Source organism: Rana temporaria, chromosome 2 (assembly GCF_905171775.1).
Source record: "Rana temporaria chromosome 2, aRanTem1.1, whole genome shotgun sequence".
NCBI classification, from domain to species: Eukaryota; Metazoa; Chordata; class Amphibia; order Anura; family Ranidae; genus Rana; species Rana temporaria.
Window position 1 is genome coordinate 8,135,614 of NC_053490.1, and position 27,320 is coordinate 8,162,933.

General features: G+C 46.3%; 1 protein-coding gene and 1 long non-coding RNA gene across 2 annotated transcripts in view; one reads left to right on the plus strand and one right to left on the minus strand.

Annotated features, from left to right (window-relative positions):
* Positions 1–2,282: 2,282 nt before the first annotated feature.
* On the plus strand, positions 2,283–4,307 carry LOC120928460. Its single transcript, XR_005747193.1, has 3 exons — positions 2,283–2,341; positions 2,434–2,562; positions 3,655–4,307. It is a non-coding gene; the product is annotated as an uncharacterized LOC120928460 (long non-coding RNA).
* Positions 4,308–13,213: 8,906 nt separating this feature from the next.
* Positions 13,214–27,320, minus strand: part of MRPL48 (mitochondrial ribosomal protein L48) — a 32,469-nt gene continuing 18,362 nt past the window's right edge. Inside the window, exons 6-8 of the mRNA XM_040339799.1 lie at positions 22,304–22,406; positions 17,680–17,769; positions 13,214–13,512 (exon numbers count right to left, since the gene is read on the minus strand). Of these exons, the coding sequence (XP_040195733.1) occupies positions 13,438–13,512; positions 17,680–17,769; positions 22,304–22,406 (268 nt within the window). The 3' untranslated portion in view covers positions 13,214–13,437. The remainder of the gene's footprint in view (positions 13,513–17,679; positions 17,770–22,303; positions 22,407–27,320) is intronic.

Here is a 27,320-nt window from a genome sequence, read left to right on the forward strand (position 1 = left end):
TTCTGGCTACCGGTAACCTGATTGGCTGAGACGCCTGTCAGTCATCGAGGGTGGTAGAAGACTTTGAGGGACGTGGATGGCTGACTCCAGTAAAGGTAAGTGCCGGGCGGGGGGGGGGAAGGGGCACTTTACAGGGCACAGCGGCGACATCAATGGGCACAGTGGCGACAATAGGCACAGTGGGGACAATGGGCACAGTGGGGACAATTAAAGGGCACAGCGGCGACAATTAAAGGGCACAGTGGTGACAATTGATGGCACAGTGGCTGCGTTTGATGGCATGGCACAGTGGCTGCGTTTGATGGCATGGCACAGTGGTGACAATTGATGGCACAGTGGCTGCGTTTGATGGCATGGCACAGTGGTGCGAATTGATGGCACAGTGGCTGCGTTTGATGGCATGGCACAGTGGTGACAATTAATAGCACAGTGGCTGCGTTTAATGGCATGGCACAGTGGTGACAATTGATAGCACAGTGGCTGCATTTGTTGGGCACAGTGAGGCTGCAATTTTTTTTTTTCGTTTGCGCCCCCCCCCAAAAATGTTGAGCACCAGCCGCCACTGAACAAGACTTATGCCGCGTACACACGATCGGAAATTCCGACAAGAAAAGTCTGATGTGAGCTTTCGGTCGGAAATTCCAACCGTGTGTAGGCTCCATCGGACTTTTGCTATCGGAATTTCCGCCAACAAAAGATTGAGAGCAGGTTCTCTATTTTTTCCGACGACCACAATTGCCCATCAATGCAGCCTGCTCAATACCCATCTGCAGCTTACCTATTCTGTAGATACCTCTGCCTGATCTGGAACTGACCCTGGACTGTTTGACAATGCTTTTTGCCTGCCTCTTGGACTGATCTTGTACCCTGCCACTGGACTAGTGGGATTCATAACACAGGGGTCTCGCATATGTGAGGGGCTCCAGAATTGTTTTTCTGGATGAAGAAAAATATATATATATTTTTGTTTTCTCATTCCTAGATTAGGGTCTGGAGACTCGGAGGCTTCAAAGAGATTTGGGTGGGAGAAGCCTCTACCCTGTCCCCATGCTGTTCTGAACGAGGCCCTACTTCTGCCTGTAGGACTTCTGCCATCATGCCTCTGCCCGTCGCATGAACTGACCACACCACATGGACCATGTCCCTGCCTACTACCAGGACCGATATTTTGGCACTGCTGACAATCTCTGCCTGTACTGACCCTGGACTGTATATGGACAGTATCACTGCCTGTTGCCTGTACTGACTATGGACAGTATTCCTGCCTGTTGCCTGGACAATTGCATTCGCTTCTGCTGACCAAGCCCCTGCCTGCTGCCTGGACCAGTGCTCTCCTCCTGTGGACAACTGTGCTACTAAAACCACAGGTAATCTTTTGTTTACCCTTTGCTCAGCAGAATGTATTTTGGGGTGTAATTCTTGGTGTGTTCCTAGAACACCTCATGGTGTTCCTTGAATGTTGGGCCTCTGTATGTGGCCAGGCTGTGTAAAAGTCTCATGCCCCGTACACACGATCGGTTTTCCTGTTGGAAAAAGTCTGATGATAGCTTTTGGTTGGGAATGCGTGTGTATGCTCCATCAGACTTTTTCCAATGGAAAAACTGCTGGAAACAGATAGGGAGCAGGTTCACTATTTTCCCGTCGGTAAAAAAAACTGATCGGAATTTCCGATCGTGTGTACAAATCCCAACGCGCTAAATTCCGACGCATTCTCAGGAACAAATCGAGGCATGCTCGAAAGCATATGTAGCGCTCACCCCCAAAGGAGTCGCTGGTTGATTTTAGGATCGGCCTGCTAAGTTACCCTGGCGGTGTCTAGGGGTGCAATTGTGAGAACAGTGGTAGTGAGTGAAGGTCCAGACAGCCAATAAAAGGGTTTTCAATGCTTTATTGCCCAGGCCAAACAGGGCCAACATCAACACGTATGATGAAAAGGGTTTTCCCAGATGGGGTTGTTGAGCAGCTCGGATAGAAAAAAGTTTTTACCATGTAGTAAAAAATATATGTTTTATTTAATTCACATGTAAAAAATGGGAACAAAGAAGGGTAGCACAGTGGATGGAACATGAGTTATAGCGGGTGCACAAACAGCGCCGCCGCCATAGTCCTGGCCATTCACCAGGTATGTGCAGGGGACATTGATCGCCCTGGGAGGGTGATGGCGACTTTTTTGTAGTAATGAGGCCTAGGGGCGGACCGGGATCAATCAGATCCAGATTGATTCGTCTCCCACCCCCTAATTAGGCCAGGTGCACCATATATAGCTATGCTCTCTATGGCCCACTGATAGGATCACATTGGCACCTTAATTCACGGCACACCGCTCATCCCTGCGCTGTGGGTAAGATTAGGTTTGCATAATCCCCAAACCTTTCCCTGCCGTTTTTGGCTAGGCTTTTTCCTAATGCATTTCTTCACCATTTCTCCTTACAGAGAAAACCACACTGTCCGCTTGCTGCTGCTACTTTTACACCAGCAGCATTCTGATCCAACCTTGTGATTCATGCCTAGGAAGCCTGCGAATTTGTTTTAAATTTTCTAACATCTCTCTACATTCTAAAGGTACCACTCTCCCCATCCCAACCTTGTGTCCATCCCCTCATCTGTTCGTCACTACCCAGGCCCCTTCCCATCACCTCTTTCTGCTGTTTTTTCACCCTCACATATTGCACTCCCTTATTTTTCACATCACTAATTTTCCATCACTCCTCCAACATCACACCACCCATCCTCACTACTCACACCTCAAACCCCCCCTCTCCATCACCTTCTTCTTTCTCATACGTTTCTATACGTTTTCCATTTTACTTTCTGGTTTTTCACTTTTCCCCCCTCCCTGTTCCCCCTTTCCCTCTTCCCCACCCTTTCTTCCCTCCCCTCGCCATTTCTAACCTGTCCCTTCTTCCCCTTAGCCAACTCTCCCCCCCCATCCTTCTTTTTCCCTTTTTCACTTTCTCTGTTTCTTCACTCCTGTCATCCTTCCTCACTCCTCTTCCTCCCCCTTTCACTTCCTGCATCCTTTTCATTTTCACTTCCCTTTTTTCCCGCTTTCACTCATTTCATTCAATTGGTTTTTGTCGTCACCACTTTATTCACTTTGCTTCCAGCACTTTTGCTCACTTTTTTCTGTATTTTCTCTCACTCCTTCTTACCTTTTTTTCACCTTCAGTTTTCTTTCTCCCTTCACTCCCTTGTTCATTCCCTTTCTCCCATCCTCTTTCTCTCTCTTTTCCTCCCTCCCCTTCCCCCGGATCTCCCCAGCCTCTTTTCCCCCATTTCCTCATTGTTTCTTTTCCTTTTTTCTTTCTCTTCCCCCCTTTCTCCTTCTTCCGGATCTCTCCAGCATCTTTTCCTTCCTCCCCCTTCTTTTTCCACTTTTCTTCCCTTTTTCTCCCTTTCCCTCATTCCCCCTTTTTTTCTCTGCTGCAGGGAGACTGATGTACCCTTCTTTTAGAGACATACCATTTTAAATTTCTATACCAGCACTCCTTGGCATCTTCCTCTGTTACCGACAGTGTATGTCGGTCCTACCTGTGTTGTGTTCTTTTACCTATCCATCCTAAAGGCCCAATGTCCATACTTCATCCATATTTGCCTGTTATGCATGTGTACAAAGATACAGTCCATAATACCACCGTATTATTTTGCTTACAGGCTCTTAAGATTTCCTTTCCATTACCCCTAATCTCCCCCAACCCTCCCGGGCTTTCGCACGGTCCTTCCACCACCCGCCCCACCTATTTTGGGGGTGACCTCTTGTGGTGTTGAACGAGGAGCTCCACATGGCGTGGCGAGCTGCCACATTGCCTGGGATGGGAGGCGTTTCTGGGTGGGCCATCTGATCTAGCCGTCCGGCTCGCAGCACTTACCTGAGACACCACATCAATGTAAGGGGACTAAAAATCCACTAAAAATACATTTAACATCATTGTTCTGTACTAAATACACATGAACTGCTTGTATTGCATTGTAGCTCACTGCTTCCCTATTTTTAGGCTTTTCTGTATTAGCAGACATAAACTTCAAACGTAATAATGTATTTCCCAATATTTAAATTACAACCATGAGATGTCTAACTACTATTTGTTCCCTTTCAGCTACACAAAATTCTCTGAAGAAGACCTCTAAAAGGTCGAAACGTTCGTTAGATAGTTTATATTACAATGCATATTTTTGATCATATAAACACCATTTGTGTACCGTTTTATACACTCATGTAAACGCTGTTTGTGCACCCGCTATAACTCATGTTCCATCCACTGTGCTACCCTTCTTTGTTCCCATTTTTTACATGTGAATTAAATAAAACATATTTTTTACTACATGGTATAAACTTTTTTCTATCCGAGCTGCGCAACAACCCCATCTGGGAAAACCCTTTTCATCATACTTTTCGGGGTGAGCAGCCCCATTCTCTCCACTTCAGTGTCCAGTCTCTTCTACATCAACACGTATTAGGAAGGTCAAGGTTGATGAAGGAAAGAGAACCTTGCGGTATCAGGCCTGGATGTTGAATGGAGCAATCAATACTGCTCTTTATAGTACCAATAGTAGTAACTCGTCACCACTTTGCTCAGAGTGGGTAAAGTTCCCCCGGACAGACCCCTATAATAGGCCTGGCAGCCAAAGCTGGGAGGAACGGGTCTCCCTCACAGACCCGGCTCTAGGGCCTCTGCCACAGGCCAGTTTCAATAAAGGACTTAGGTGAATAAAGAGAGCGAATCATCCCAGTTGACTTTTCCTATATGGGCCCCCCCGGATGACAGCAAGCATACCTGTCAGTGGTCCGGATGCCCGATCCCAGACTGGGATCCTCTCAACAAGTCATGGGACCCAGTTGAAGACTGGGGTCCCTTTTCTCCTAAGGATGAGGTTCGATGCAGCTGTCAGCTTTGGCCAGGTGGGCCGCACTGGCGGGGTCCATGGATGCGTGTACCCTGAAGGTGGATACCGCACCTGGAACGGGGACCCCGCGAAAGTTTTTCAACACATGACCCCTGTCACAGATATACTCTCCCCCAGCATGCCCCGCGAGGGAAAAACTCCTCCAATTGGCTGCTGGGGAAAACTTGCTCTGCCAGAACCCCTCTGGTGTCAACTGCCGGCAAGGGGTGATATTGCACCCCCTGACCACAGACTGACCCAGTGGACATTTCTGGGATGACAGAAGTCCCAAATTTAGACAAACACGAATGGGAGCAAAGTAATTCTCCCATTCCCATTAACTTTAGCGTAGCGCCCATGCTAAAAGCAAGGGGGCGCTACACATAGAACTTCATTTTTTCGGGCTCGTCGTAGTCTTTTACGTCACCCCGTTCTTGGCAGTGAAAAGTTCACCAAACTTTTGTGTGTCCGTGTGTATGCAAGGCAGGCTTGAGAGGAATTCCTTTTGTTCGACTGGAAAACCGACCGTGTGTACGTGGCATCACACATGTGGTATCGCCATACTCATGATGAGTAGAAGAATGTATTTTGGGGTGTTATTTTGCTATTTACATGATATGTGTTGTAAATATCTTATAAATGGACAACTTTGCGTAAAAAAAAATGCGTTTTCATTTTTTTCAAAAAACTTCTGGGAAAAAAATGAACCATTCAAAAAACTCATTATGCCTCATAGATTATACGTTGGGGTGTCAGCTTTCCAAAATGGGGTCATTTTGTGGGCGTTTCCGTTGTCCTGGTGCTCCAGGGCCCTCAAAAGTGAAATAGGTGGTTGAGAAATGAGATTGCCTGAAGGTAAAAAAGAAAGTTGGCCTTTTTTAACCAATAATGTAATCGGGTATCCCCAGCTATAAGTCCCGCCCCCCGATTTAATTTTTTCCAAAAGCGGTCGCAATTGCGACCTCCGTTGTAAAGTAGCCCATGAAAGGTCCGGGAGAATCTTTATTGTCATTCCTTCAAATTTCATTACCTTTACCTCCCACGCCTTGCGGTTAATTATTTCTTTATGGGCATAATGATGGAAGCGGCCTATCACATCTCTGGGTCTTGCTGGGTCATTGGGCCGGGGCCCCAGGGCCCTATGTAGTCGATCAAATTCAATCTGTTTCTGTTCCTGTATTAATTCCGCCCCTAGCTGCTGGCATATTGTTTTAACTACTCTTTGTAGAGATTCTCCCTCAATTTCTTCCGGTATCCCTCTAAAACGTAAATTTAGCCTTCGACTTCTATCTTCAATTTCTTCAAATTTCAGATATATCGCTGGACTCTGTAGACTCTGTAGTTTTCTTTTTTACTGTCTGAACCGTCGGAACTTCCAGAGCTGTTTAATTTTCTGGGAACAGAAAAGATAGAGGTCCCAGATTGGCTACAACCAATGGAAAGATCACGTCGGAAAGGTGGCCTAGAGAGAGGTCGAGAACCACAACGTAGAAGAATAGAAGAAAATTGAAATAAAATATAGAGACTGGGTTGGGGAAATGGAAAACTGTGAGTGTTTTTCCCCTTATTTATTTTTTTTTTTTTTTTTTTTTTTTCTTCCCTCTGTCAAGATTTTTTTTTGGAACGAGGAGAAGGGGAAATATGAATTGATGGTATGGACTGTATACATTCCCAATTTTTTTTTTTTTTTTCTTTCTCCTCCCATGAAGGTATTAATGTAAAGTCTGGACATGAACCCCCCCCCCAATTGACCCCCTTCTTTTTTATTCATATGTGGATATGGAACCCTTATTGGAATGTTTAGTTATGTCCGAAATAGGAGAGGATAAAAAAAATATGTTAGAATGAATATACAAGAGAATATAAATAATACAGCACTATATATTATTAAATAGATCAGGATAGACCACCCTGGGCTTTTTTTTTTTTTTTTTTTTTTTTTTTTTTTTTGAAACACAAATAAATTAAACACTTGACCACGTACATCACTGTACACATATAAGAATATTGAGAGGGGTTAGTCTATGGGGGGAGGGGGAGGGGGGTAGAAAGGGAGATTATTGGCACTATTGTACATATGAAAGAATATTTTTTTTTTTTTTTTTTTTTTAATAAATAAATATAAGGACAACGGGGGGGGGGGGGGGGGAGTGAGACATGGGAAATAAAAGTGACATAATTAAGTTAATAGCACGTCACATAAAACACAGTTTTAAATTGAGAATCTGCACTTTCACATAGTGGGGATTAGGTAATGCACATAAGGAGGTTCAGGTGGGTCAAGGCTGGGAATATGAAGATGCTGTATTAAAAAAGGGGAAAAGAAGAAAAAGGGATAAGGAGAGAAACAGAAGGGGGGAACTATGGAAAAGAAGAGATGATGAATACATAAGAAAAAGGGGGGGAGGTTGGAAGGGAAAAGATTTATACTAGATTTAATAAATAGAAGGGATACTCATAAATTGAACTCAATAATGATATAGGAAATAAGAGGATCATGAACAACAATGATATTAATGTTTGACTTTCTATTAATGTGAAAATAACCTGTTAAAGTATATGGGTTATGAAGTGAAAACTAGATATGTCAATGATGGGTGTATATAAAAAAGAGAATTATGAGGAAATGGGAATGGGGAAAGGGGAAGGCTGAAGGATTTTGGAGGTAGGGGAGGGATACTAATATAGAGATCAGAAAGTGAAGGGGAGGGGAAAGGAGGGAAGGGAGAAGAGTAAGAGAAGGGAAAGGAGAAAGGGGAGATCACAGGGTAAATAAGACTGGAAGGGTTTAAAGAGGAATTTAATATAGTGAGGAAGGGCAGCAGGAGCTTAGCCACTCTAGCCTTTGGAGGTTAATTCCCCCTATTTTCGGTAACTACGGGATAATTGAAATCCCACGTAGAAGCCGTAACATAAAATTCGTACCTCATAAGACCCCTATAGGAGGAGTTGGTTGAGCTCTCTCCTTATTTTTATTTTTTATTTAATTAATTATTTATTTATTTTTCCCCCCTTTTTTTTTTTTTTTCTTCATTGTTGTCTGTTACCCCCCCCCCCCTCTCTCAGCTACCGGCCAATCCGGGTGCGTTAGATGGATACAATAAGGATCACATCTCTAAATGTTAGAGGACTCAATATCCCAGAGAAGCGGAAAATATTATTAAACTAACTAAAATCTCTCAAAACGGATATAGGATTTATTCAGGAAACACATTTTAAAGAGGGGGTATCTACATATCTTCAAAACAGGAATTTTCCCAATGTATACCAGGCCTCTAATAAGGAAGCTAAAAGTAAAGGGGTGGCAATCCTAATAGCAAGTAGAATACCATGGTCCTTAACGGATAAATACGCAGATCCAGGAGGGAGATTCTTATTTCTTAAAGGGAAAATAGGGGGCGAGAATGTAACATTAGCGACGATTTATGCACCGAACATACATCAAGATAGTTTCTTATCAAAGGTGATTACTAAACTGATGCACTTTAAAGAGGGCAAATTGATATGTGGTGGAGATTTGAATATAGCTTTGAACCCAAAGGAAGATACCTCAGTAGGGACGTCGTCAGTATCAAATAAAATTAGGAAACAAATCATAAAAAAACTATTTGAATTTCAGTTAGTAGATGGATGGCGCACATTACATGCAGGAGAGAAAGACTATACATATTTTTCAAACCCACATCAAATATATTCAAGAATAGATCTATTTTTGATACCTCATCAGTGTCTACACTTGATAAAGGACATTTCAATTGGAAATATAACTTGGACAGATCACGCCCCAGTAACAATGGAAATAACTTGGGGAGAGGGAACTCAGACGTCAGAGCGGAGGTGGAAATTAAATGAGAGTTTACTACAGAATCCCGATATAATTGAAGACGTAAAAAAAGAAATAACGTGGTATTTCCAGACAAATGATAATGAAGAAAGTGATCCGGGAATAGTTTGGGAAGCCCATAAATCAGTGATCCGAGGGGTTTTAATTAAACATGGCTCCCGAGTTAAGAAAGCTAGAGAAAAACAAATAAAAGAACTATTAGAAAAGATACAGAGATTGGAGATACAACATAAAAAAAAGACAGAAACGGGTATAGGAATTGAATTAACACATTTAAGAAGACAAGTAGCGGATCTCTTGAGATATAAGGCTGAAGCGGTTCTACAATATGCAGAGAAGATGACATATGACTCAGGTGATAAATGTGGGAAGTTACTAGCAAAAAAATTGAAAAAATTACAGTCACGGTCATATATCCCATTTATTAAAACCAAAGAAGATAAAAAATTCCACCTTTCAAAAGAAATAGCACAAGAATTTAGGAAATACTACGCCGCGTTATATAACCTTCAAGGGAAGGAGAACCCCTCTGGGGCTGTTGAGAAATATATATCTTCAGCAGGTCTGACTAGATTAACATCTCCAGAGCGAAGAGATTTGGGAAAACCAATTACTCTGGAGGAAGTGCAATCAATAATGAAAACAATAAAACAGGGTAAAGCTCCAGGCCCAGATGGGTTCACCATACAATATTACAAAAGCTTTAGTACACTATTAGGGACATACATGACTAAATTGTTTAATACAGTAGGACAAATAAGAAGGTTACCCCCGGAAACGTTACTAGCACATATTACGATTATCCCAAAAGAAGGGAAGGATCCAGGGGCATGCACCAGTTATAGACCAATATCATTAATAAATGTAGATATTAAAATTCTGACAAAGATCTTGGCATTACGTATACAGCCCTATTTATCTAAACTGGTACATTTGGATCAGGTCGGGTTCATCCCAAATAGAGAAGCAAGGGATAGTACTATTAAAGTGTTAAACTTAATAAATCAAGTAAAAGAAAAGAAGATATCGAGTGTTTTCTTGAACTCAGATGCAGAGAAGGCATTCGATCGAGTGAATTGGGAGTTTATGTTGGGAACAGTAAAACAAATGGGATTAGGAGAGCGGATGGCTCAGTGGATAGCGGGGGTGTATGCGGGACCCAGAGCTTTGGTAAAAGTGAATGGGGTATACTCTGAGCCTCTAGCAATTACAAATGGTACTAGGCAGGGCTGCCCCCTGTCGCCTTTATTATTTGCACTGACATTAGAACCATTATTAAACAAGATTCGACAGAACAGAGATATAGTGGGTATTCAAATGGGAGGGAGGGAATATAAAGTATCGGCCTACGCAGATGACATGCTCTTCTCCCTAACAAAACCACAGATATCCCTTCCAAATTTAATGAAAGAAGTAGAACTCTACGGGAGGATGTCAAACTTTAAAATAAATTATAATAAATCTGAAGCAATGGGGGTCGCTCTGCCAGGGTCGATTAAGAATGGCTTGGAATTTAGTTTTAAGTTTAAGTGGACGACGAGGGCATTGAATTATTTGGGTACTCAAATGCCACCAGATTTAAAGGATACTTTTGAACTAAATTTTAAGCCATTATTGGGTACAATCAGAACAATGTTAGATGGATGGAGTAGAGGGATGCACTCTTGGTTTGGGAGATCTAATATTTTGAAAATGAGTGTAGTGCCAAAGTTTTTATATCTTTTTCAAGCTCTACCAATTCAGATCCCCATGTCGTACTTCAATCAAATTCGGGCCTTATTTACAAAATTTATATGGGGGAGTAAAAGGCCCAGGATTGGTAGGAAATTATTGATCCTACCCAAGAAGGTGGGAGGGATATCAGCACCGGATATGTTAAAGTACTATCACGCAGTCCAGTTGGGCAGGATAGCAGATTGGAGTAGACATGGGGATTATAAATTGTGGATCACTATAGAGCAACAAACGTGCCCTGTACCGTTAGATAGGGCAATATGGTGCTATTCTGCGTTACCACTTACAGTTAAAACTCACCCAACGATAGGACCAACTTTATGGACTGGAAATAAAATATGTCATAATCCGAACTTCTCAACTAATAATTCCCCCCTCTACCCAATAATAGGAAATCCAGAATTCCAGCCTGGTATGGAATCCCATATACTCAAGAAATTAAAAGAAAAGGGTAGATTTCAAGCCTCCCACTTTCTGGGGGAAAGGGGGTGGATGACAATAGGAGAAATAGCACAAAGGGGAGGGAGCGGCGAGATACCGATATGGCAAGCGCGACAGGTACGACACTTTCTGGAGACTCTGGATGGTGCAGAAAAGTATAAACGGGCACTTACAAAGTTTGAGGAGTACTGTGGAGGAAAGGAACCACTAGCCCATATGATCTCTAAAATGTACACATTATTGACTGCACCACCAGAAGACTTTAGAATGTCGAGCCTAGTAAAATGGGAGAGAGATTTAGGCCAAGTTTTTTCCCCAATACAAAGCCAAAATATTATAAATTTAGCATTAAACTCTTCAAGATGCACGAAAATACAAGAATTAAATTATAAAATATTAACAAGATGGTACTATACGCCAGCGCGTTTAAATACATTTTTTCCTGAAATGTCAGATAGATGTTGGAGAGGCTGTGGGGAGAAAGGGACAATGCTACATACATTTTGGGGATGTCCAATAATACAACAATTCTGGGAAACAGTACGGAGAATTACACAAGTATTTACGGAATATCATATTCCAGTTGACCCATCGTTTTTTCTACTACATCATGCTGAAATATATCCGGTGAGATATAAGGGATCAATGATGTGTCATTTGATAAATGCGGCGAAAAGCTGCATTGCAACAAAATGGAAAGATCCCGAGGCACCTCCAATATCTATGTGGCTGAAAAAAGTAAGGAAAATAGGGATAATGGAGAAACTCCTCCCAAAAACAATAGATAAGAAAGAGCAAATTAAAATGATATGGGCACCTTGGGAATTATTTTTACAGTCGGAGGAAGGTAAAAAGTTAATAGGAGAATAAGATAAAGGGCAGTAGATGGATGAAAGAAGGAAAATAGGAGAGAGAACATTTTGCGCACGGATGGAGGATGGCGGAGGAGAGGAGGGGTGTTTTGTATTGTCTTGTTAAGAAAAATTTTTCTTCCCCTTTTTTTTTTTTTTTTTTTCTCCTCTTCTCCTAATTCTTCTCTCCGGCCTGAGGATAGACGGCTGGAGGAGGGGATTGGGGGAAGAAGGGGGTCTAGAGGTAGGGATGAGGGGGGAGGGAAAGGGGGGATAAAATGAGGAAGGAAGTGCTGCGGGACTAAGGAGGGAATTAGTACTTTAGATAAAGAATAAATGGATACTTAGTGGGAGATGGAATACTCGGGTAGTTTGAAAATTAGTTTAGAAGTAGAAAGTATTTGGTCTATCATAGAGGAATGGATTGAAACTAGTAGTGATACAGATACTATGAATAGTAAATAGAGTTGAAGAGAGAGAATAAATATAATTCTCATATATATGTTGATGTATAGGACTATGCTCAGTCCTCTTCTTATGTTTCCTGTATCACTTTCTTGCTTTTTGTTTTCTTGGAAAAGAAACGAAATAAAAAAAAAGGAAAATTTAAAAAAAAAAAAAAAGAGATTGCCTGAAGGTGCTATTTCAATATTGGGCCTCTGTATGTGGCCAGGCTGTGTGAAAGTCTCACACATTTGGTATCGCCATACTCAGGAGGAGTAGTAGAATATATTTTGGGGTATCATTTTTGCTATGTGTTGGAAATATCTTATAAATGGACAACTTTGCGTAAAAAAAAATGCGTTTTCATTTTTTTTGTCCACATTTTCCCAAAACTTCAGGAAAAAAATGAACCATTCAAAAGACTCATTATGCCTCATAGATTATATATTGGGGTGTTAGCTTTCCAAAATGGGGTCATTTTGTGGGCGTTTCCATTGTCCTGGTGCTCCAGGGCCCTCAAAAGTCAACAAGTTAGCTGTGTAATTTATGCTCCTAGAACACCTGATGGTGCTCCCTGTATATTGGGCCTCTGTATATGGCCAGGCTGTGAGCTCCTAGAACACCTGATGGTGCTCCCTGTATATTGGGCCTCTGTATATGGCCAGGCTGTGAAAAAGTCCCACACATGTGGTATCGCCATACTCAGGAGGGGTAGCAGGCTCTGGTGAACACCTGCTGGACCTTGGACTCCGCGCCCTGGGGAATCTTGGGCTCACGCTTCCTCTCTGTCCGCAGCAGTCTGCTATTGGGTTCACTACCTTGCGGTGCACCCCTGTCTCCAACGGGGTGCATTTGTCACCTGGCCACAGGTGACCTGACAGAAAGTCATTGTAACCCCTAGTGTAGGTCATTAACTTGAAGTACTCATTCACTAGGGTATATGCATTACTGCTATCATGGGTCAGATTTTTCCCAAAACAATCCATTCATTTGTTAAGAAGTAAAAAATACTTTCTTTCGAGTTATTCACTTTAATTTTTTAATATTACAAGTACTGTATAAAAAGAAATTACTGTCATCCTTTACCAGCTCTGACCAGTGCCTAGCGTCGCACACACGGGTATTAGTGTGGACCAATTTCTCTGAGCAATGGAAATTCTGCTTCGGTTGTGAAATGGTGTATCCAGAGAGGTTCATTGGTGCTTCTAGGATTCTCCAGTCATATACATTAGTAGGGTCTCAGTTAATGGCAGCTTTCATCTTTTCCACATCTGGCCGAACTTTAAATCTTTTCAGGTAATCTTCCTCTGTATGCTGCGGAGATGCAATAAATTAACGTCCGAGATACAGTATAGGGAAAAGGAAAGTAAAGAAGGTCTATTAAAAGGGGACTTTTAACTTTTAACCACTTCACGACCGCCCACTGTACATATATGTCGGCACTTTAAAGATGGATATCTCGGTACACGGCAGCAGCTTCTGCCGCCACAACCGAGGCATCCATATTTTCAGTGGGCGGTCCTGTTTACGATAATGGTGGTCTCTGCAGCGGATTCGCCGCAAGATCATCGTCACCGGCAGCTGGAGATGGGCCCCCTCCCGCCGCAGTCCTGCACCCTCCTCCGCTTACCGGGGCCTTCGGTAGCGGCGGAGGAGATCGGGTCCTGTGTCCTATTAGGTATGCATATGAGTGAGGGGAAGATGGCCCCCACCCGTCTCCATACCATAGCAGCGAGCGGGGGGGCTTATCGGAATCTGGGAGCCTCCTTTAATAAGGGGGCCCCCAGATCCTGGCCCCCCACCCTATGTGTAGTACCCCTACCCATTCACCTTTGTCAAGAAAAAAAACCACACACGACAGGTTTTTAAAGTAATTTATTAGTCAGCTCCGGGGGTCTTCTTCCGACTTCTCCGCTCTCTTCTCCGCTCTCCGGTTCTTTCTGCCTTCTGCCGGGCACCGCTATCTTCTTCCAGCTCTTTTACTAGCGGCGGGCCGGTCTTCTGTTTCCCTCTTCTCTTCTTCGATGTTGACTCAACGCTTCCTCCCGCTGTAACGCCGGGTGCGCGGTGCACAACGATTTATATAGGCATGGGGCGTGGTCACTGGGTGATATCACCCGGTGACCCTGCCCATTATGTCGTCACCACCCGGAGCATGATGGGACTGTGACGTCATAAGAGGCCTATATAAATCGTTGCACACCGCGCACCCGGCATTACAGCGGGAGGAAGTGCCGAGTCAACATCGAAGACGCAGAAGACCGGCCCGTCGCTATTAAAAAAGAGCTGGAAGAAGATAGCGGTGCCCGGCAGAAAGAACCGGAGAGCAGGGAAGTCGGAAGAAGACACCCAAAGTCGGAAGAAGGCCCCCGGAGCTGACAAATTACTTTAAAACCTGTCTAGTGTGTGGGGGGGCCGGGATCAGGGGGCCCCCTTATTAAAGTAGCGTTGTAAGTCGCCGCAAGTCGCACTGAAGTCGCCCCAAGTCGCGCTGTGATTCATACTCAAGTCGTGTCCAAGTTACCTCCCAAAGTCGCGCTGGAAGTCGTGTTGCCCCTGTGTGAATGGGCTCCAAGGGGGTTATTTACGAAAGGCAAATCCACTTTGCACTACAACTGCAAACTACAAGTACAAAGTGCACTTGAAATTGCACTGAAAGTGCCCTTGAAAGTGCAGTCGCTGGAAAGGGAAGGAAAATAAATTTTTTTTTTTAGCTTGCACATGATTGGGTAATAAAATCAGCCTCATTTCAGATCTAGCCCTCAGATTTACAACGACTGCACTTCCAAGTGGGGCTTCGATCTCAAGTAAGTAATTCATAATGAGCTGGTATGCTATGCATACTAGCTCATTATGCCTTTGTCTTGCAGGGTGTATTTTTTTTTTTTGTGGGTTTACTTCCTCTTTAAGTGTCATTTTTGTATACTTCAATAAAATTTGTTCAGAAAAAAAAGGGAGCTGTGTAATGTGCTGAATTTTGCACCAGCTCACTTCAGCAGGAACAGAAATCTGCTGGACAGGAAAAGCACTGCGGTTTACCTGTGTGGAAGCCGTCTGTTTAGTGCAGGGGTTGGCAAATAGGGCCCTCCAGCTGTTGCGGGGTTACAAGCCCAGGAGGACCGCATTTGCCAACCTTTGGTATAGCATGAGTGGGCTCTTAATCAGCTGAAGGTTAACTAGACATGTTGTAATGGTGGGGGATGGGGGACAAAGTATTGGAAACCAGCGAGTCGGTCTGTGGTGGACTTGTGGCCACACAACCAATAACAGAGGCCTGGATTCAAGAAGCAATTGCGCCTGTGTAACCATAAGTTACACAGAGCAATTACTTACTTGCCCCGGCGTAACGAATGCTCCCGATTCAGGAACCTTGTTACGCCGACTGCAGCCTAAGATATGCGCGGCAAAAGGCTCTTATGCCCGCATATCTTAGGCTGCATTCTTGCGATGGCCGCTAGGTGACTTTCCCGTTGTGCTCAGCGTATAGTATGCAAATTGCATACTAACACCGATTCACAACGTTGCGCGAGCCCTGCGTACGCAATTTACGTTGTTTCCGTACGGCGGTTTTTGCGTAAGGCTGCCCCTGCTATTAGCAGGGGCAGCCAATGTTACGTATACCCGTCGTTCCCGCGTCGCGAAATTTGAAATTTACATAGTTTGCGTAAGTGAATCGTGAATGGCGCTGGACGCCATTCACGTTCACTTTGACATCATTTGACATCATTTGCCGCAATGCACGTCGGGAAAGTTTCCCGACGGAGCATGCGCTCTACGATCGGCGCAGGAACACGCCTAATTTAAATGATTCCCGCCCCCTACGGGATCATTTAAATTGATTGGATAATTGGATAGGCAGGACTGCGCCAATCTCCGACCCTTTAAATAGAGAGGTACTGCAAGTCTTGGCATGGGGAAGACCTTGGCCTGTCATACTTGGATGAAGAACCTCAACTACAGGGTCAGAGGTCACCTATCCCAAGGCTAAAATGTCCACCTCGGCCCTCTCAACAATACAGTGGAACCTCGGATTGCGGGTAATGCGGTTAACGAGCGTTTTCGCAATACAAGCACTGTATTTTCAAAAATCGTAACTCGGTTTGCGAGCACGATTTAGGCCAAATCGCTGTGCAGCAACGCTTTTGGCCTGAGGGGGGGGGGGGGGGGGGGGGCCGGAGCCAAACAGAGCCGATCGCAGGCGTTCGGAAACGGCTGACCTCAGCAAATCTCGGGAACAAAGGGCCAGATTCAGGTACAAATACGTTACGCTGTGGCGGCGTAACGTATCCCATTTACGTTACACCGCCGCAGGTTTACAGCGCAAGTGCCTGATTCACAAAGCTCTTACCTGTAAACTTGCGGCAGTGTAACGTAAATCCGTTTGGCGCAAGCCCGCCTAATTCAAATGGGGTGGGCACCATTTAAATTAGGCTCGTTCCCGCACCGAATGTACTGCGCATGCTCTGTCCGTCAAATTACCCGACGTGCATTGCGCTAAATGACGTCGCAAGGACGTCATTGGTTTTGACGTTAACATAAATGGCGTCCAGCGCCATTCACGGACGAATTACGCAAACTACGTGAATTTGAAAATTTAGACGCGGGCCATACTTAACATTGGCTAGGCCACCTAGAGGGCAGCCTTCGTTTTAAGCGGCGTATCTCGACGGAAACCACGTAAATTTAGAGCGACGGGTAAAGCGTACGTTCGTGAATCGCCGTAACTAGTCATTTGCATATTCTATGCCGACCGCAATGGAATCGCCACCTAGCGGCCGGCCTAGAATTGCATCCTAAGATCCGACGGTGTAAGTCAATTACACCTGTCGGATCTTAGGGCTAGCTATGCGTAACCTCATTCTATAAATCAGGCGCATAGATATGACGGGCGGATCACAGAGATACGACGGCGTATCAGGAGATACGCCGTTGTATCTCTTTTGTGAATCTGGCTCAAAGTCTTTCCGAGGTCAGCCGAGGTGTCCTCTGGCCTTTTCCGAGGCTCTCCGGCGCCCCCCCTACCGCCTCTGGCCGCATGCGGTCTTACATATCATTGAAGTCAATGCGGAACAGATAATTTTCGTTTCCAATGACTTCAATGGGGAAACTCGCTTTGATATGCGAGTGCTTTGGATTACGAGCATTCTCCTGGAACGGATTATTCTCGTAATCTAAGGTTCCACTGTAGTTGGATATAAAAACAGAACCTACCACCTGTCATCACTTCTCCAGCTCCTGATACTGGCAGCTACCATATGATTGGTCAACTGTGGGGTCACGACATGGCTCTAAAAAGTAGAGGAATTCCGTTCCACGGTTGCAGTTTGCATCCAGGAATGGCAGCAGGAGCGAAGCAAACTAAAAAGGGATGCAAAGCGCATGCAGCGGCTGCTCCTACATCACACTGGTGGAAGTCAGCGGAGAGGTCAGAACCATTCCAGATGTTTAATAATGTTCATTATCTGAGATCAGTTCTCTTACCTGCTTGACCTGAAGCTGGACTCCTTCTGGCTGATTCATCATGAGGGCCTCCAGGAGAATAGGGGCCAGTGTAGCTTTGAGGCCACTTACCTAAGAAAAGACCACCATGAATAGCCGGCACCATCAACACTTTCCACATCAAACATATTTCCCTGTAAAAGCCTCCCTTGTGTAGACAGCTTAGAGACTGCTGCTATGTGCCGCCATCTTGGATGTGATGTCAGCAGCCCCAAAGCCGTCACTCAAGTGACACTAGGGTATTGCCCTTCACACCTTCCCTGGCAGCTATATAAAAAGGTTAGGGGGAGGAGCTGGGCCAGTACAGACAATACCGTATTTATTGGCGTATACCGCGCACTAGTTTGCCCTGAAAATCAGGGTAAAATCGTGGATGCGCGGTATACGCCGATACCCGCGTCGAGTTTGAATACTGCGCCGGCATATAACGAGCGCAGTACACTCGTGTATCTTCGGGCAGTCTCGGCGCCTCTTGCGCTGACGCCCTGAGCGTACAGGACGTCAGCGGGTACCTGTTTTTGACAAGTACCATGTCCCCACTTCCGTCGGACCTTGCCGCAGCGAGGTACGTCGGAAGTTTGTCGGGTACCTGTCAAAAATCGGGGGGATGTGACGGGCCCCCCACCCCCCCACCTCAAAAGTGCCAAATTCTTCATAAGTAGCGGGGGGAGGAGTTCTTAAAGCGGAACGTCTCCTTCTGGGTGGAGCTCCGCTTTAAGTTCTTGGCACATGCCGGTTAGTTAACCGCTTAAGACCCGGACCATTATGCAGGTTAAGGACCTTGCCCCTTTTTGCGATTCGGCACTGCGTCGCTTTAACTGACAAGTGCGCGGTCATGCGATGTGGCTCCCAAACAAAATTGGCGTCCTTTTTTTCCCCCACAAATAGAGCTTTCTTTTGGTGGTATTTGATCACCTCTGCGGTTTTTATTTTTTGCGCTATAAACAAAAATAGAGCGACGATTTTGAAAAAAAAAATGGCCGATACTTATTCTTCTACATATTTTTGGTAAAAAAAAATAAAAAAATAATCGCAATAAGCGTTTATCGATTGGTTTGCGCAAAATTTATAGAGTTTACAAAATAGGGGATAGTTTTATGGCATTTTTATTAATAATTTTTTTTTTTTTTTTTACTACTAATGGCGGCGATCAGCAATTTTTTTTCGTGACTGCGACATTATGGCGGACACATCGGACACTTTTGACACATTTTTGGGACCATTGTCATTTTCACAGCGAAAAGTGCTATAAAAATGCACTGATTACTGTGAAAATGACAATTGCAGTGAAGGGGTTAACCACTAGGGGGCGCTGTAGGGGTTAAGTGTGACCTCATGTGTGTTTCTAACTGTAGGGGGGTGGGGCTGGACGTGTGACATCACTGATCGTCTGTTCCCTATATCAGGGAACAGACGATCACGGACACTGCCACAGAGAAGAACGGGGAAGCTGTGTTTACACTCACCTCTCCCCGTTCTTCAGCTCCTGTGACCGATCGCGGGACACCCGCGGCGATCGGGTCCGCGGGTCCCGTGGGCGTGGTCACGGAGCTTCTGACCGCGCCCACGGCTGGGCTCTTAAAGGGGACGTATATATAGATCCATGTGCCCAACCGTGCCATTCTGCCGACGTACATCGTCGTGCGGCAGTCCTTAGGTGGTTAAATCACTAGTTTCTTAGATCTCCCTTAGGGACTTTACTCTTCAGTCCTCATCTCTGAACACCTGATGCAGATATTAGGAAGCAGTCCCACTCTCCCTGCTGGATATTTATAACATATTGCTGATAATTCAGGAGGAGGAGTGAGAATACCCCAAAGCGGGCAGAAATTCTATCAGTGATGAAGTCCCCCGAAAAATAAGGGCGACGAGCTCGAAATATAACTCAACTGCCTCAATACCGGGCACTTTCACCCCCTTCCTGCCCAGGCCCATTTTCAGCGCTGTCACACTTTGAATGACAATTGCGCGGTCATACAACACTGTACACAAATGAAATTTTTTATCATTTTCTTCCAACAAATAGAGCTTTCTTTTAGTGGTATTTAATCACTGCTGTTTTTTTTTTTTTTTGCTACTGTGCGCTTACGAGGAGGCACCAATGGGCACTGCGGAAGAGGCACCAATGGGCACTGCGGAAGAGGCACCAATGGGCACTGCGGAAGAGGCACCAATGGGCACTGCGGAAGAGGCACCAATGGGCACTGCGGAAGAGGCACCAATGGGCACTGCGGAAGAGGCACCAATGGGCACTGCGGAAGAGGCACCAATGGGCACTGCGGAAGAGGCACCAATGGGCACTGCGGAAGAGGCACCAATGGGCACTGCGGAAGAGGCACCAATGGGCACTGCGGAAGAGGCACCAATGGGCACTGCGGAAGAGGCACCAATGGGCACTGCGGAAGAGGCACCAATGGGCACTGCGGAAGAGGCACCAATGGGCACTGCGGAAGAGGCACCAATGGGCACTGCGGAAGAGGCACCAATGGGCACTGCGGAAGAGGCACCAATGGGCACTGCGGAAGAGGCACCAAAGGGCACTGCGGAAGAGGCACCAAAGGGCACTGCGGAAGAGGCACCAAAGGGCACTGCGGAAGAGGCACCAATGGGCACTGCGGAAGAGGCACCAATGGGGATACATTGATAATCAATTCCCCCGATTACCTGTAAACTCTCTGCTGCGTGGAGATGCAGCTGATTGGTGTCGCGCTGTGTCCTAGGAACACGGTGCAATCGCCGCATGACCCCGTAGGCACGCGAGAGCGGTGACCCTGGGGCGACGTCATATGATGTCACTCCAGAGCGAGAGGGGATCCCGCCGTCATTTTACTATACTGTGGTGGGAGTTAGTTAACCACTTCAATAGACAATTGACGTCCGGGAAGGGGTTCTGTTATCCTGACTGGACATCAATTGATGTCCAGCAGGATAACATGCCGGGGCGCCCGTGGGGGCACGCAGCGCGGCGATTGGTGGTGCGGGGTGTCAGTCTGACACCCTGCATCTGTGGCAACATGTGGATGGCCAGGTATGTACCCCATGGCCATCCAGATGTTAAAAAACATGGGCACAACATAGAAAACCTAAAAAAGTGATGCCCAGCAATGCCACCATCAGTATTATCAGTGCCGCCTATGAGTGCCCATCAGTGCCGCCTATGAGTGCCCATCAGTGCCGCCTATGAGTGCCCATCAGTGCCGCCTATGAGTGCCACCTCATCAGTCGCAATCAGTGCCACCTCATCAGTCGCAATCAGTGCCACCTCATCAGTCGCAATCAGTGCCACCTCATCAGTCGCAATCAGTGCCACCTCATCAGTGCCCATAATTGAAGAAGAAAACTTACTTATTTACAAAAAAATTAACAGAAAAAAAATAAAAACTTTATTTTTTTAAAAATTTTCGGTCTTTTTTCAGTTGTTGCGCAAAACATAAAATAAAAATCGCAGAGGTGATCAAATACCACCAAAAAAGGGAGCTGCGGTGGCTCAACGCGATTGGCACTGCGCTAACAAGCCATTCACCTCTGCAGCCAGGGGTTCGGATCCCGGTCTCGGCTACATGTGAATTGAGTTTGGTGGTCTCAGCCCGGCTCCCGGTGGGTGTGCTATGCGAGGTAAGCCTGCGCTTAGTACGCTCACCCCCCTCCCACAAAAACCACCACACTTACACGCACTCGAAATTGGGTTAACACACACGCACTTTGACCACGCGGTCTCTAAAAAGAGAGGCGAAGGGCTAACGGGGCTGGTTGAGCGGGCTAGATCCTCTCACTCCCTTATAGGGAGTCCCTCTGCCCCGTTGGGCTTCAAAGCGGAGCAGGTAGGGCGGGCTGTGTGGGAGGACCCCCTCACACACCCGCCATTGCCACCCGGGGCATGGAGAAAGGTGGCAGATTGCCTCTGGGGGAGGCCTGCCTACTCCCAACTCCTGCAGTCCGGCTCCTCTCTCGAGTACACGCACAAGATACACTTTAAAAAAAAAAAATAAAAAAAATACCACCAAAAGAAAGCTCTATTTGTGGGGGAAAAATTATAAAAATTTAGTTTGGGTACAGTGGTGTCTCATGACCGCGTAATTCTCATTCAAATTGCGACAGCGCTGAAAGCTGAAAATTGGCCTGGGCAGGAAGGTGCGCAAGTTCCTGGTATTGAAGGGGTTAAACAAGCTTCCTTGTTGGTCTGAGCCTTATGCCACGTACACACGATCCGAGTTTCTCGGCGGTGAAAACACCGCCGAGAAACCCGACGGGAAAACAGAGGACCGGCTTGGTCCCTTTTCCTCGTGTACACACGGCCGGTTTTCCCGACGGGTTTTCTCTTGGTCAAGAAAACCGGCCGTGTGTAGGCTCCCTATGGGGGAAACCTGCCGAGAAAAAAAACTGCGGCGATTCACGACGAGAAAATTTAGAAAACGTTCTAAAATTTTCTCGTCGTGATTCTCTTCGGTTTTCTCGTCGGGAAACCTGCTGGAGAGCCTACACACAGACGGTTTTCTCGCCCAAGAGGAAACATGACGGTTTTCCCGACGAGAAAGCCGATGGTGTGTACGCGGCTTCAAAGCCAAGTATTGTGCGACGGAAGCGGAAAAACGTCTGGGCTCCTCACCTGGACGACTCTCTGGTGGGTGGAGAGAACGTAGTCGACGGACATCTTGCTTCCCGAATCCTGCAGCAGCAGAACCTCTGTGCTCCTGGTCTGCAGAGCATAGCTGGAGAAACACCAATAAAAGGAGCTTTTATTGCAGAAACAAGACACACAAAACCTAGCCGCCAGCAACGTACACACAAAACCTAGCCGCCAGCAACGTACACACAAAACCTAGCCGCCAGCAACGTACACACAAAACCTACCTGCCAGCAATGTACACACAAAACCTACCTGCCAGCAATGTACACACAAAACCTACCCGCCAGCAATGCACACACAAAACCTACCCGCCAGCAACGTACACACAAAACCTAGCCGCCAGCAACGTACACACAAAACCTACCTGCCAGCAATGTACACACAAAACCTACCTGCCAGCAATGTACACACAAAACCTGCCCGCCAGCAATGTACACACACAACCTGCCTGCCAGCAATGTACACACACACACAACCTGCCTGCCAGCAATGTACACACAAAACCTACCTGCCAGCAATGTACACACACACAACCTGCCTGCCAGCAATGTACACACAAAACCTACCTGCCAGCAATGTACACACACAACCTGCCTGCCAGCAATGTACACACAAAACCTACCCGCCAGCAATGTACACACAAAACCTACCTGTCAGCAATGGACACACAAAACCTACCTGCCAGCAATGTACACACACACAACCTGCCTGCCAGCAATGTACACACACACACACACAACCTGCCTGCCAGCAATGTACACACAAAACCTACCTGCCAGCAATGTACACACACAACCTGCCTGCCAGCAATGTACACACAAAACCTACCCGCCAGCAATGTACACACAAAACCTACCTGTCAGCAATGGACACACAAAACCTACCTGCCAGCAATGTACACACACACAACCTGCCTGCCAGCAATGTACACACACACACACAACCTGCCTGCCAGCAATGTACACACAAAACCTACCCGCCAGCAACGTACACACAAAACCTACCTGCCAGCAACGTACACACAAAACCTAGCCGCCAGCAACGTACACACAAAACCTACCTGCCAGCAATGTACACACAAAACCTACCTGCCAGCAATGTACACACAAAACCTACCCGCCAGCAATGCACACACAAAACCTACCCGCCAGCAACGTACACACAAAACCTACCTGCCAGCAATGTACACACAAAACCTACCTGCCAGCAATGTACACACAAAACCTGCCCGCCAGCAATGTACACACACAACCTGCCTGCCAGCAATGTACACACACACAACCTGCCTGCCAGCAATGTACACACAAAACCTACCTGCCAGCAATGTACACACACACAACCTGCCTGCCAGCAATGTACACACAAAACCTACCTGCCAGCAATGTACACACACACAACCTGCCTGCCAGCAATGTACACACAAAACCTACCTGCCAGCAATGTACACACACAACCTGCCTGCCAGCAATGTACACACAAAACCTACCCGCCAGCAATGTACACACAAAACCTACCTGTCAGCAATGGACACACAAAACCTACCTGCCAGCAATGTACACACACACAACCTGCCTGCCAGCAATGTACACACACACACACAACCTGCCTGCCAGCAATGTACACACAAAACCTACCCGCCAGCAATGTACACACAAAACCTACCTGCCAGCAATGTACACACACACAACCTACCCGCCAGCAACGTACACACACAACCTGCCTGCCAGCAATGTACACACAAAACCTACCCGCCAGCAATGTACACACAAAACCTACCTGTCAGCAATGGACACACAAAACCTACCTGCCAGCAATGTACACACACACAACCTGCCTGCCAGCATTGTGCACACACACACACAACCTGCCTGCCAGCAATGTACACACAAAACCTACCCGCCAGCAATGTACACACACACACACACACACACAACCTACCCGCCAGCAATGTACACACACAACCTACCCGCCAGCAATGTACACACAAAACCTATCCGCCAGCAATGTACACACAAAACCTACCCGCCAGCAATGTACACACACACACACACACAACCTACCCGCCAGCAATGTACACACACAACCTACCCGCCAGCAATGTACACACACAACCTACCCGCCAGCAACGTACACACAAAACCTACCCGCCAGCAATGTACACACACAACCTACCCGCCAGCAATGTACACACACAACCTACCCGCCAGCAATGTACACACACAACCTACCCGCCAGCAACGTACACACAAAACCTACCCGCCAGCAATGTACACACACAACCTACCCGCCAGCAATGTACACACACAAAACCTACCCGCCAGCAATGTACACACACAACCTACCCGCCAGCAATGTACACACACAAAACCTACCCGCCAGCAATGTACACACACAAAACCTACCCGCCAGCAATGCACACACAAAACCTACCCGCCAGCAATGCACACACAAAACCTACCCGCCAGCAATGTACACACAAAACCTGCCCGCTAGCAATGTACACACACAACCTACCCGCCAGCAATGTACACACACAACCTACCCGCCAGCAATGTACACACACAACCTACCCGCCAGCAATGTACACACACAACCTACCCGCCAGCAATGTACACACACAAAACCTACCTGCCAGCAATGTACACACACAAAACCTACCTGCCAGCAATGTACACACACAAAACCTACCTGCCAGCAATGTACACACACAAAACCTACCCGCCAGCAATGTACACACACAACCTACCCGCCAGCAACGTACACACAAAACCTACCCGCCAGCAATGTACACACACAAAACCTACCCGCCAGCAATGTACACACACAACCTACCCGCCAGCAATGTACACACACAAAACCTACCTGCCAGCAATGTACACACACAACCTACCCGCCAGCAATGCACACACAAAACCTACCCGCCAGCAATGTACACACACAAAACCTACCCGCCAGCAATGTACACACACAAAACCTACCCGCCAGCAATGTACACACAAAACCTACCCGCCAGCAATGCACACACAAAACCTACCTGCCAGCAATGTACACACAAAACCTATCCGCCAGCAATGTACACACACAACCTACCAGCAATGGACACACATAAGAAAAAAAAAATACATTTTAATTCTGCTTTAAAAATAAGTTGTTGGCCACATACAGTTTATTCATAGCACACACCGGGCACATCTAATAGTGATGGAAATTGTTCGTTTGGACCAGCTTGTTCGAAACAAACAATTTAACCGGTTAAGACCCGGACCATTATGCAGGTTAAGGACCAGGCCCCTTTTTGCGATTCGGCACTGCGTCGCTTTAACTGGCAATTGCGCGGTCGTGCGACGTGTTTTCCAAACAAAATTAGCGTCCTTTTTCCCCCACAAATAGAGCTTTCTTTTGGTGGTATTTGATCACCTCTGCGGTTTTTATAAACAAAAATAGAGCGACAATTTTGAAAAAAATTCTATATTTTTCACTATAATAAATATCCCCCCCCCCCCAAAAAAAAAAAAATTTCCCTCAGTTTAGGCCGATACGTATTCTTCTACATATTTTTAAAAAAAAAAAAAAAAAAAATTGTAATAAGCGTTTGATTGGTTTGCGCAAAAGTTATAGCGTTTACAAAATAGGGGATAGTTTTATGGCATTTTTATTAATAATTATTGTCATTTTCACAGCGAAAAGTGCTTTAAAAATTCACAGATTACTGTGAAAATGACAATGGCAGTGAAGGGGTTAACCACTAGGGGGTGCTTAGGGGTTAAGTGTGTCCTAGGGAGTGATTCTTACTGTAGGCGTGAGGTCACTGATCGTCGTTCCCTATATCAGGGAACAGACAATCAGTGACGAGCCACACAGAAGCACGGGGAAGGTGCGTTTACACTCGCCTCTCCCCGTTCTTCAGCTCCTGTGACCCGATCGCGGGACACACCGGCAGCGATCGGGTCCCATGGGCGCGGTCACGGAGCTTCGGGTCGCGTGCACGCGACCCACGGCTGGGCCCTTAAAGGCGACGTACCTGTATGTGCCTGTGCCCAGCCGTGCCATTCTCTCGACGTATATCGGCGTTAGGCGGTCCTTAAGTGGTTAAAAGTCAGCAGCTGCAGTATTTGTTGACTTATAACAAAATACCGTATTTATCGGCGTATATCGCACACTTTTTTGAACTGAAAATCAGGGTGCGCGATATACGCCGATACCCGCGCTGTGTTTGAACCACTGCGCCGACATATACCGAGCTCAGTACACTCGGGTATAGTCGGGCAGGCTCGGCTCCTCTTGCGGTCACGTCCTGTACGTCCTTTACGCGAGAGGAGCCGAGCCTGCCCGACTATACCCGAGTGTACTGCGCTCGGTATACGTCGGCGCAGTGGATCAAACACAGTGCGGGGATCGAGCAGGGAGGACACCACGATGGCCGCAGAAAGACGCCGAACTGGACGAGGCTGCCGATGGACGACGGGCAGGACGCGATGGACGACGGGCAAGACACCGACGAGGGGCATCCAAACTAAGTATTTTTTTTTCCCAGGAATTTTCCTTCAAGTTCGGGGGTGCGCGCTATACGCCGGGGCGCGTTATAGCAAGATAAATACGGTAAATAAAAAATTTTGGCAGACCTCCGCTTTAAAACATTAATCACCTGTAAAACAGGCATTTAACAGCTGAAGTGTACATGTGACCTAATGCCGCGTACACACGATCATTTTTCGGCATGTAGAAAAAAAAAACTGCGTTTTTCGAACTTAATCATTAAAACGTCGTTGCCCACACACCATCGTTTTTAAAAAATGCTCTAGCAAAGCGCGGTGACGTACAACACATACGACGGCACTATAAAGGAGAAGTTCCATGCGGATGGCGCCACCCTTGGGGCTGCTTTAGCTGATTCCGTCTTAGTAAAAGACGATTCGCACTTTTCTGTCCGTTACCGCGTGATGAATGTGCTTACTCCATTATGAACAGTAGTTTTACCAGAACGAGCGCTCCCGTC